This window comes from Phlebotomus papatasi, chromosome 2 (assembly GCF_024763615.1).
Source record: "Phlebotomus papatasi isolate M1 chromosome 2, Ppap_2.1, whole genome shotgun sequence".
Lineage (NCBI taxonomy): Eukaryota > Metazoa > Arthropoda > Insecta > Diptera > Psychodidae > Phlebotomus > Phlebotomus papatasi.
In genome coordinates this window covers 27,594,787-27,607,948 of record NC_077223.1, presented here as the reverse complement: position 1 = coordinate 27,607,948, position 13,162 = coordinate 27,594,787, and the positions used below count along the sequence as shown (strand labels likewise).

General features: G+C 34.7%; 1 protein-coding gene across 1 annotated transcript in view; it reads right to left on the bottom strand.

Moving 5' to 3' along the window:
- LOC129803309 (spondin-2) overlaps positions 1 to 12,871 on the bottom strand; it is a 57,479-nt gene extending 44,608 nt beyond the window's left edge. The window contains exon 1 of the mRNA XM_055849762.1: positions 11,855 to 12,871. Within this exon, the coding sequence (XP_055705737.1) occupies positions 11,855 to 12,077 (223 nt within the window). The 5' untranslated portion in view covers positions 12,078 to 12,871. The remainder of the gene's footprint in view (positions 1 to 11,854) is intronic.
- Positions 12,872 to 13,162: the final 291 nt, after the last annotated feature.

Below are 13,162 nucleotides of genomic sequence, written 5' to 3'. Positions count from 1 at the left end.
ATTTACACTAAATTATCACGGAGTTATCAACAATCGATGATAAGCCAACTAATATTTAATAAAAATGTGTAAATCTCTTGGGAAAACTAAAAAATTCACATTATTCGAATGCATGAACGTTCGAAGGGAGAGTACCTTCCCCTATATATTCCTTTGGGTACTGAGAGTCCCAAAAGAGACGAAAGTGTTAAGTGGCTGATTCTATGGCCCCCTGATAAGGGCAAAAAAGAGCATTCTGTAACTAAGATGTTTCTCCCAAATTCCGAGGAAGACGCAGAGATGCAATTGAGAGCCCGCTGGGAGGGGGTGATAATAGAGGTAAAGAGTATTAGAGCGTCCCGGAAGAACGGAAGTTTAGAACTTTTAGAACATTTAGGAAGGACGATGACACTGCTGAAGACTGCAAAGATATCTTTTTCTTTTCACCTGGCTAATAAAGTGACCGATATAATAAAGTAATCCACCCAATGGGTGCTTTTTGGTGAATTCCTTCCCACTATTTCAGGAAATTAAAGAGCATCTATAAAAATCTTCAAGAAAAATCAATGTGTTTTTCTGGGCCTAGGGGATCATCTCGACTTCTCTTAAATCGAAAGTTATAATGAATTACCCTTTCTACTCTTGTACCACAATCATAACAATATACAGCACATTTCCCTATAATAATTTATTATTATGATAAAATTTTATATTTTCAAAAGTCATTTTATGTCGAAAACTTCCCGCATAACTACATTTACAGGTACATTGCCCATAACATTACTCACATATCCAGTTCTCAAAGGGGTTACGTGGGTCAAGAATACTAAAAGACAGATTTTTTTTTTGTATTTAAAAAACAATAATTTACTGAGTTCAAATTATTATAGATGAAATGAAAATGATAGAATAGTCCAAAATACATAGCAATTGATCGACATCAATATATCTATTTTAAGTATTATCTTGTAGCAGCCAAATTTCCCGCCTAACAGCAATACAAATGCTCTGTTAAGGCAACCTGAATATTCGAGACGCAATGAGCCCAAACACAAGTAGATTTTGATTCTCCAATAGTGTCTTGGATAAAAGGTAAATGGAACTTTATTTGTACAAAAAGTCGTTGATATATTTGAAGAATTCAAATTCAATTTCGAATTTTCATGCTACATTTTCGAACATGGTGGGGAAAATTTATCAAATATCACACTAAAAAGCTGGCAAAAGTTACTCAGTGATTATGGAGTGATTAAAACCTGGGACAAGAACAGTAAACGTCGTTGTTCTGTTGTTTTCCTCACACAATGTGAAGACCGAAACATTTTGACACTTGAGCACTTCGAAATTCTAACAGGATGTACATCAGCTACCTTGTGGAATTATCAAGAAGTAAGAAAGTCTCTTTTTTTGAATCTTCAAATAGATTTTCGAATTTTTCAAGATCTACTTGTGGATGGTAAGAATGTCTCGTTCCTAGGCCAGCGCCTCTGGTGGTGGAGAAGACGATTGTGTTAGAGTTAATCGATCATATAATCTCAGTTAGGATGTGATGCGGAAGCTCGCAACAGTCTGGAACCCACACCAGTCGATGCATAAGCAGGCCACTCTCCCAATTATTATAGTTACTAGAATGGACTGTTGGTTTGTCCCTTACAAGCCTCGAGTGGGTCAGTGGATAGAGTAGTAGCTCTATGACTGCGAGGTCTGGAGTTCAAAGCTGAGCAGCAGCAGAAAAAGATTTCTCATGCCATATCGGCTTTGAATTCGTCCAGTGAATGAATGAATAGTAATGTCAATGGTGCATATTGGCAAAAAAAGTGAACCGCCTAAACAATAGAGGCTGGTACGAGAACGAGTTTCGATGTGAAAGTGGTACTTCAATCGATACAAATATTCGCTGTCACTGATCCCAAACACACACCGAGAAGGGATGCTGTGATATAGTAACGGCACTGATTGTCCACAGAGCTGTGATATAGAGCAGCTACCCGTATCGGGGGATAAGATAGAATAGGAGTGGGGAAGCATAAGGGGCCCAATTGGTGGCCTGGATGCATCGGAATATCCGAAATGGAGAACTGACCCCTGGCAAAATCTTATCTTATCTTGTCCCTTACAATCTAACAACTTATTTAACTGAATTCTTTTTCATCATTTTGCATTTAAAAGAGATGTCAAAGCGTTCCCACCTTTGTGGAATACTGGATGTCACGAGATAGAGCTCTCCGTGAATTATATTTCTAGATGTTTTTGTGTGTATACTGGTTCATTAACGATGAAATACATTGAGAAATCGAAAACCTTCTTCTTTTCCTCTTTGAATTTTATTTCATTGGCCGGACGTCACTTGACATCTACACAGTCCTAAAAATCGAAAATCATTTCCGAATTATAAAATTAGCTAAGAAGTGTGGTGCATTTTGGAATGGTCTCCTCATTAGTAACATGCTTACCCGCAATTAATAATGAATATTCGAGAAAAATGAATCGATTACTTGAACAATTCATCACTGATTGAGAATGATAATAGCTGATAAGAAATATCAATATCTTTGCGATATTGTATCCAAGTCGATTAAAAATGAGCTCACCTGGTTTAACTTAGAGACCTTCATTAATTCAAAATGGCGAATTTTCCGCTAATATGTCCGAAAATCATTGACAAAGGTTTGGTCAATTTTTAGAAAACCAAAAAAACATGCTTTTGGAGAAGATGGTTGTTCTTTGTCATTCTTCTTTTTTTCTTATTGGGAGTCACCGAAGACCGGAAGTTGATATTTTTTACCGTTTAAATTTCATAGCAGTGAAAAGTTGGAAAAAAAGCAGAGTTCGAGCAGTAAAATTTCAAATTTATTGGCTATAACTTTAGAAGAGAATGTTGCTTGAAACATGAAACTCATCTCAAAAGTCCAATAACGCCTCTTTGGAAATCTAAGCCACGCCTTTTCATAAAAATGTCATGCATTTCCATCTCATGAATTCCTGCATTATTCGACGTATTAAATCCTAAATTCTACTCCTTCAATCAACATTGTTTCTGATTTATGTTAGTCCAACAGTACTGAGTTAGAATTTTGAGCTGGAATATTGTTGGCGGTTTCCTAACAATTGATTAAACGTCTTGATATAAAGCTTGTCAGTTGCAGAATCAATAGTGAAAATAAAACTTATAGAGAAATCTGTCAAAAGCACAAACCTTTTGTTTTCGACTCTCCAGTGAAACCAAAAGGGTCTGCTCACTTCTCTTCTAAATACTCAGCGACGTCCATCGATAAGAGTGGCCCAAAATTAAAAATCCACCCCTTTGACAAACAAAACAACCCCATCAATCAAATTCATAAATATTCCAACAATATATGACAGTGAAGTAAATTGATTCTCCCTTTTAGGCACTCAAATACGGTTCAATCTCCCAATTCCAATCCCACGGGGATTTATTAATAGAATTAAGCTCACTATAATAACGAGACATTTGCCTTTCTTTTCACGTGTATCACACGCACACACAAAAGCACTCCCCTGACTATATCAGGCACACTCCATTGAATGATTCCAACAACACTCTGGGAAAATTAAATTTACGTAATTCATCAATTCACAGAAGCGCGAATATGCGGATGAGAGAGACATTAAAGGTGGAAAATGGCGTGGAAAAAGAGTACATTTGAGTGTATTTGATTCATTTGCAATGGAGATTTATTCACGGGGTTGGTATCGTTGCAATAAAATTGATATTAATGGGATGAAATGTTTGACATAAGGCCATCCTCATCTCTACTTCAATTCAAATGAGAAGGCAAACGTCTGCGGATGTGTGCTAATATTACTTTATTTGCTTTCAACTATAATTCAACTTTGATATTAAAGCAAATCATATGAAGAACTTCTGTTAGCCCTATATGAAGATGATTATACTAAAAATTTTCAAACATGTTAGGAAGCTTTCATAAAAATATGAAACTTTTTTTATTTAACTTCATTTTAGCACAAAATAGAAAATTTATGAGCTATTGTTCCATTTGAAATAGCTCCTGGGAGTAAATAATATAAATTGTTGAAGGATTATTTACAAATAATTAAATATTTAATTTCATGAAATATTTTATCCGTTCATCCCGTTGTTTTCTCTGAAATAGTAACACGAAAGGCCTGAAATATTTTATGAAATTAAGTAATTTAATATTAACATGTGAATAAAGTTTGATTGCAAAGATTTGTGTGAAAAATAAAAGTTGGAAACGTTGGAAAAATTTTGATGTTCCAAAATAAACTCGTCTAAATATTGCAGTTACTTTCGTCAATTGAAAAATCATAGTTTCTCTACACTGAAGGACGAAACAAATTCTTAATATTTATATTAAAAAACTCTTAAAAAAAACATTAAGCATTTTAAGAACGAAGATAGCACCGATGTCCCACTCATTTTAAAACTCAGAAACTGTTTTTTGATTAAATTCAGTTCTTGGATTCATTTCTTCACCGATTTTAACTATTTAGCTAGGGGCATCTCGACATTTCATTTTTCCATACGTTTTTGCATAGAGACACTGAAGACTATTGGCAAGTTTTTTCCTAAAGAGAATTGACTTATCAGTCTGATATATTTCGAAATTGTGCATTGAAAGCTATCAAAAAATACATATTTCATAATGTTCGCCAAAATTATACAAGAACTACAAGCAAATTTGTTTAAGTCGCGGTGCAATAGCTGCAAAATTTTTACAAGGAAAAGTGAAAAATAGCTTCATTAGGCTTGATAGGCCCCTGATTTAGCCTTGTAGTTAATAAGTAGCTTTTCTTGCACTGATTGAGAGAAATCCGAAAAAGTTGAAATAACATTCCGGAAATGTTAATTATATCCTGAAGTATAGATCCAAAATCAGAGTAAATATTACCCTTTTTAGGTGTATTGGGGGTTAAAGTTACCCTTTTTCATTTTAATTTTATCCTTAAAAAGGTGTAAAATTAACATTAATAAATGTTGATGTATTTTTACACCTAAAAAGTGTTAAAGTTATGAGGAAAAAAGTTAATCGCAACCTCTTTTTTTTCTCAGTATGGAAGAAATTGTGTTTAAAATTGAAAGCTCCAAAAAGAAGTGCTGTTACACCAAAAGACCCTTTTTCATATGTTATAATGTCTTTTAAAATATAATTTAAACCCAATCTTAATGAATCTAACGTATTTGTTGAGCTGTGAAAGTTTACTAAACACAACTAGGAAGACCGTTCCTTGATAAATGAGATGGCAAAGCGTTCCAACATTTGTGGAATGCTCGAACTCACAAGATAGAGCTCTCCGTGAATTAGCATGGTCCTACGAAGATCGCAAGTTCGTATCTCTTACCGTATCGGTAATTAACCGATGAATGAATCGTATGTATCGGTACTTCACCAATTCATTACCGATTTCGACCGATGCAATCGGGTTGGAAATTTCAAAACCTTTGCAAAAAATCCAAATTTAACCAAATCGGATGAAATATAGACCCTCTAAGTAGTAAAAATTTTTTCCTTCAAAAATTTAAGATGCCGATTTTTTATGTCATAGGTATGTTTGGACGAAATGTCCACCTGGACCACCTCCAAAACATACCTAAAAATAAAACAAATAGTGATGTATTTTCGAGAAAAACCAAAAAAATGGTTTCAGAGGAGATGGTGGGGAGTGGGAGAAAATAAGAATCATAATAATGATCCTTGGGTCGACTTATGGTAGGGTTCCCCGAAGACCCCTTATATGGGTCTTAAATGGGTAACAAGCTTCCGGATAGAAAAAAGAATATTTGAAAGAGATTGGTCATTTACGGGTACTTAACCGATTCACTACCGATTGCGACCAATGCAATGGGTTGAAAATCCGAAGACCTTTCCAATAAACCCAAATTCAATCAAATCGGTTGAAAAATTTACCCTCTAAAGTAGTAAAAACTCTTTCCTTCAAAAATTTAAGATGGCGATTGTTTTAGGTTATATAGGTATATTAGGGGCGGTGACAGCCATAATCCCGAAAGCCAAAATCCCGAAAGCCAAAATCCCGAACGCCAAAATCCCGAAAAGGCCAAAATCCCGAAAGCCAAAATCCCGAAAGCCAAAATCCCGAATTTTTAAAATCCTGAAAGGGATGAAATTATATGGAGGAAAATGTTTAGAATAATTTTCCAAGACACAGAAGATTTCCCTTTGCCTCCAGCAAGCGCGAGTGAAATCGCGGGAGTAGCTGTGACACTTTTAAGAATTCGGGATTTTGGCTTTCGGGATTTTGGCCCATTCGGGATTTTGGCTTGCGGGATTTTGATCGGGACCCATTAGGGGATGCATAGCTATGCACAGAGATGGGGGCGGTGAAGAGAAAAGAAAAAAAACGTCTGGAGATATTGTTTTTTATTGGAGAACATCGAAGACCGGAACTTGATATCTTTTACCGTTTAAGCTCTAGAATAGTAACAAGTTGAAAAAAAGTCGATTAACTGCTCTCTCTTTGAGTTCGAGCAGTCAAGTATCAGTTGTAGTAAGGTAAAGTGCCGTCAAGTCGACCGGTTCCTCAATTCGACCGGTAGAGTTATTTATTCAATTTATTTATATTTGCACTAATTTGGCGCATGATCTAACATTAGTAGGTCAATTATTCCATAAATAAATACGAATCAGTGACAATTTTATAGAAATTCACCATCAAACATTCAAATATTTGACCACCGGTCGAGTCGGGGAACCGGTCGACTCGAGGGCACTTTACCTTAAGAAGAATACAAACTAAATCAATTCCAATTAGTGTAAAGAATTTTTTATTGTATTGAAAGCCTATTGTAAATACCCTGAAACACTCTTGTATATCGAAATACGTCTTTTCTTTTGGAAAATATCAATCAATATAGAATCATCAAGTTCTTCTTTAACACAGCATGAGACGCTATCATTAAAGATTGCATAAGTAATGGGAAATTCTTGTTACTTTTTTTTTAAAACGTTTTTCTGATTATTTCCGGTTAATAACCAGGTACAATAATAAAGGTGTAGAAGGAAAATTTATAAGTAATTCACTGATTCTTTTTTCGACGTGACCAAATAATCTATCAGAGAAGACTAATGAACTATGCAAATTCTCGAATGATGCATCCTAGTTTATGTTGTAATAAATTAACGTTATTGCTCACTTAAAATTGATATTTTTTAGATTAGAAAATATTTATATGTCCATTTAATTTTTCTAGGTAAATTCATGAGCTACGAAATTATTGCATCATAGATGCACTTTTACACTTTAACTCTTTAAAAAAGAGTTTTTTCTTTCGCCCGTCCTAGCCTTGAGAATTGCCTATATGAAAATATACAGGAAACTTCCTGAATAATTAAATTATTTCTCTATAAAAATATTTATTTTCGAAAATATTGTATGCGTGAAACTACCCCAGCCACTTCTGGCATTTTTCAATAACATTTAGAGAAATTCTCTAGAAGTCTCCTAGATCAGGAAGGGTTAAATTTCAAAATTTACTGAAGAATCAAAGCTTAAAGTGGCCAAAGTTAAAGTTAGAAGTGATCTTCAGTTAATGTCAGCCTATAGTCGGTGCTGCGGTTAAAAAATTGTTAAAAACTACAGTAAATGCCGGTGATATTAAAACGCCAAGAGAAAAATAAAAGATTAAGGTGGGAAGATTTAATTTAAAGAAAGTAAAGAAAAAACTCTTTAAATTACAAAAAGGTTGAATATTTAAGTTTATGAAGCCATTTGATCTTTAGGATGTTTTCTTGTGATTGCTTCATTTATTACATATCCCGGTTCAACGGTTCTCTTTATAAGGATGAGTCATTTTCCCATTGACCATCGATCCAAAATTGACCCTTGGTCAAGGCTTATAATGGATTAATGCTTAATCCCCACAAATCACTGTTGCTCCTCTTTCGTGTTGCAAAATTTACGCACAGACTGATGTTTTTTAGATAGAATAAGAAATGTTACCTATTATATGTTATAGTGTAAGTGGCGTATAATGTTTAGGGGGTGGACGCAATTAACCTTAAACAACAAATTAATAATTTCGACGCTTCCATTTCATATGCTATCTCAGAATGACAACATTTCAGGAGAGCCATTTGAAGTTGGCGATTTCCTATGATGCCTGTGTAATTTTTTTTAGAAAAAATGGAATAGGGTGAAGGGAACACCTATTGACACTTTAAGTACTCATGTCAGGACCTATTGACACCCTACTCTGTACCATTTAGAATACGAAATTTGAACACTTATCCTTATCGAAAAACGTAGATTAATGAAAAAAACGCCATATTACTTACATTTTATTAGATACATTAAATAAATTTCAACATTTTAATAAAAAGTTTCAATAGAGGTTCCCTGTCGAAGAGGTGTTCTGTTCATTCGACCCTATATCTCGTTACCCGGACGTCGGATAACCATCAAATTTTTACCAGTTGTAGATCTCGGTCCCAGGAACAACATATCTCTCGGAGTAAAAAAAGGCTAAGTCGACTTAGCATAGTATGGAATGGAGCCGTCGATTTATATCCCTAAATTACTGCAAAATTATCTTCAAAGGTGTAACTTTCTTTTGTAGCCCTGTTAATACTTCAGTGAAAAACACTGAAAATACACACGTTTCGTAAAAGTGTTCGTAAATATTTGTGAATTCCCACTGGGTACATACGAAGATGCAGGTAAATCGTATAACTCACATAAAAATTCGTAAAAGTTTGTACTCTTTTCACATTGTTTGTAATATCATAACTTTGACAAACATTTTCGTTCTTTTACGAAAAATTGTACATTTTTGTTAGTGTGGCAAAACTTTACGAACAAATGACAAAATTATACGAAAATTTTTCGGTGTACATTTATGAACAAATGTTTATAAAAGAACAAAAAAATCATAAAGTGATCATGTTACAAAGTTTGTTTGAAATTCCAATTTTTTACAAACTTTTTTGTGGATTAGGGTAACGTGTGGTATTTCTGGACAAGGTGCTTTTCGGGACATAATATGGATATTTCTGGACACATCAAAAATCCCATAAATATTTGTTTTCTTATTATTTTTAAGTTCTATATGAATTTTTAGCTCTTTACGTAGCAGACAAATATAAAAATTCTGAAATTTTATTAAATTTAAAGTGTACGCGTGAATTATGAGTGTCACATTCCACTTTTTACAAAACCTTCAGTGTGGTCAATTTTGCAGATGTAACACAAACAGTGCTTAGTTTTTTCCAATTTAAGTCACTTTACAAGTGAAATTTAAACAAATTTTTTATGATAGAGTGAAGTTTAGACCTTCTAAAGGTAAATAGTCAAGCTCAGTGAAATTTATTTGCATAATAGCGACTTATGTCTGTCCCGAAATACCTAATTGTCCCAAAAATACACCATTCTTACTTCTTTACATTTTTTGCTATTTTGAATAAAAAATTATGCATTTTTAACATTTGTCGGTAAGAATGTTCTGCCTAATGATCAACGCATAATAACTTTTGTTTGTAAACATGTTTTCAAAGTTGCCTATAAGAGAGAACGAGATGACCAGATTTCTGTTTCATTCACTCTCATTGAAATGTCAAAAACATATTTACAAAACAAAATTTATTGTGTGTTGGGCATAACGCACAATAACTTTTGTTTTGTAAACATGTTTTCGAAACTGCCCATGAGAGTGAGCGAGATGACAAGATTTAGATCTCACTCACTCTCATTGAAATGTCAAAAACTTGTTTACAAAACAAGTTATTTTGCGTTGGGCATTATGCCCAGTGCACAACAACTTTTGTTTGTAAACATATTTTTAAAATTTCCTATAAGAATGAGCGAGATGACTAGATCTAGATCTAGCTCACTCTCATTGAAATGTCAAAAACATGTTTACAAAACAAAATTTATTGTGCGTTATGCCTTATGACCAACGCAAAATAACTTTTGTTTGTAAACATGTTTTCAAAATTTCCTATGAGAGAGAGCGAGATGAAAAGATCTAAATTTCATTCATTCTCACTGAAATGTCAAAAACATGTTTACAAAACAAAAGTTATTCTGCGTTGGGCATTATTCTGGATAGAATAAGGAACATAAATATTTGTATCAACAAAGAAAAAAAATTGAGAAGTCATTAAGCTGTCTGAAATTTGAAAGTGGTAAAAAGTGTCCTGAAATACCACACGTTACCCTATGTTTTACGAGCATTTTGAAAGTCCCCAGTAGGAATTCACCAGCATTTATAAACAATTTAATGTCCTTCTTTCCGTGTAAATTAAAAAAGGTGTACAACTTTTCGACCAAGTTGATAATAAGAAATTTGAGAACAGTTGTCAGCGCCACTCGCGGGAGAAAACAGTGCCCTCAAGCAGAGGAAAAGAATAAAGTGAGACTGAATTATTGTCGATTTGATTATTTTCTTTTGGAGTGAAAATAATTTTCCGTCAAAATAAAATCATACAACTCTCTCAAGATGAAATTGTAGAAAATATTGGAAGGAATGAAGACAGTGCATGAAGGTTTTCACTCATCTTTCGTCCAGTAGTAGGGAGCAAAAAGGTAATTTCGAGCAGATTCTAATTTTGAATTCTGAGACATCTTCCAATTTTCTGATGGGCAAATAGAAAAGGAAGAGTACTTCTAGGTGGTGTCTTTTCGTTTTAGCCACCTGAAACGGTAATGAAATCTCAAAATTCAAAATAAGATTGTGTTCAAAATTACCACATTATTGCACCCTAACACAGGTCAAAATTGAAAGAATAAAATGACATCAAGATCTTTAAATTTTTGAGCTTTGCAAGCTGTTGGAAACTATTAGAAAGTAGGGTAAGTGTGCCAAATTTCGGAATAGTTGCATACAAGCGTCAAAATCTCAAGTTTGAAATGTAATATTTTAAATACAAATTGATTTTTTTATTCTTTCTTTTGTAAGAGTGTTGCTTGGAACCTTGTAAAGCAGGGGGGTGACATTAGCTTTGAGAAATGCGACCAGTTTTAGTGTAAATTTTTTCCTGTTTTCGTAGACATTCCACGAGATATCTCCGAAACTACGTAGGTTGCCAATTTGGGGTTTTCGGTTGCCCATTCTATATTAAATTAACTTTTATTTTGTAGTTGTACTTTTTGCTAATTCATTCCACAATGATAGAAAACACCGAATAAACTCTAAAATTTTTTCGGCACGCTAAAAACATATTGGAAACATAGGAAACGTTATGTCCCTGTTGTAAAGAGTTTACCGTCACTCTAAAATCATTCTTAATACATTTTAAAATGAATAAAAATATAGGCATAGCTTTGGTGCCCTGATTCGGCCACCTTCATTCTCTTAGTTCCTTGTCCTTTGGGAATTCTTTCAATATATTTTTCACGTCATCTCGTTTGAAGAAGCAACATTTTTTGTTATTCTTTTGCATTGTATAATCTCTAGTGTACGTAAAATCTAAAAGTTCATGGAAATTCTGGGAACAAAAAAGGTGTCCGAAATTGCAAGCTGGCCGGAATTTGGTACACTTACCCTACAAAGGTTGAAATTTTTTCTTCACATTCGTTTCATTCATTTTGAACCGTTTATCAAAATGATTTCTCATATAATAAATAGAATATGCTTCTATGTTGGTATGGCAGTGTTATCAGTGAAATAAGAATGGTTCCCGGTTCTTTGCTACTTTTTAAGCTGCAACTAATTTTAAGTACAACGTAAAGCACTTAGGCGAAGTAGTACATTCCCAAATACAAAGGATTGTTGAAATAAAGGTATTAACGCTCTAATCCTAATCCTCAAATTTCAACCACCCGAATTGCTACAAAGCCCTATTGTTGTTGAAAAGGTATAAACAACAATGGAATATCTGTTAAAGGTTTGCGGGGAAAAAATGATGCTATGACTTACCTATGGTTATTGTCCACTGCGCTGGCGGCCGCCAGTCTGGGAAGTGCTTGGGAAAGAGATCCCGCGTCCAGTAGGTGTGCAAGACGACCCTGTAGACGGCCAGACGGTCGCCGGTGTGGCAAGTGGTTGGATTCACTGACGCCGCGACGGTCGTCTGTCCACCCACTAAGCGACCCCACATCAGCCACAGTCCCAGGACAAAAGCTCCTAAATTCTGTTTCATCTCCCCGTCTCAGTAAATCCCAAGCACAACCTAGTCAACCTGTGCCACTTCTAATCCTTTCACTGCTAGGCGAGTATAATTACACACCTTCCGCCACCAGAAGCACAATTAAAAGCACCCTCAAGCAAAATCTCAGGCCACTAGAAGCTGGGCAATTTGAAGAGGGGTAGCTTGAATATTTTCAGTAAACACACTCTCAACCCCTCACCCACTTATCCACTCTGGCTACAAACTAGCGCTCACTAATTTTCATTCTGCGGGTGTATTATACAAAAAAAGCACAACACTTTTTCTCATTTGCACAAGAGTTCAAAAGACGAGGAATCCGAACGTCTTTTCTACCCCACCAGCTACTCCTGCAACAATCTCACTCGCATTTTATCTCTCTGTGGATTTTATTTATTTATTTTTTACCATTGAGAGGTAAACAAAGTAGATTAATTTTCTCCGTGGAAAGTATTTCACTCCCACCGGTACTATTAATTGCCACTGAGATTGTACGCTAAATCACGAGGAAACTTCAGTAAATTCAGGGTCTTCAGCAAAGCGTGTTGTCGTCGGGGCGGACGCCGCAAGACTGACGCGTCAGAGCTAGATGACGGTGGGTGAGAGCACGAATTCCATTTCTCTGCGCTTCTCAATCCGGTCATACAACACTTAAAGCGAAATTTTCCCAAATTTTCACGCAATTTTCCCACACATCTCAAATATTTATCTTCAAAAGTTCTAGGCTCAAATTCACAAAATTCCATCAGACAAAATTTTAACTGGTTTCTGTGTATTATGTTCACTATAAATATTATTAAAGTTTCTAGATTTTGTGGAAAATGGTTTATCGTACGAGATAAATTGGTTTTGTTTACGTTTAAAATTATTACACCGGGGAGGTCTCATATTTAACTTTGAAAATTAAGACCATTTTCAGTGAGAACCTTTCCTGCCTCAGTAAAGTGCCCTGGAGTCGACCGGTTCCTCAACTCGACCGGTAAAGGTTTTTATTCAATTTATTTATATTTTCTATAATATTCAGCGTAATGGTCTAATATTAATAGGTCAATTGTTCAATAAATAATACGAATTAATTA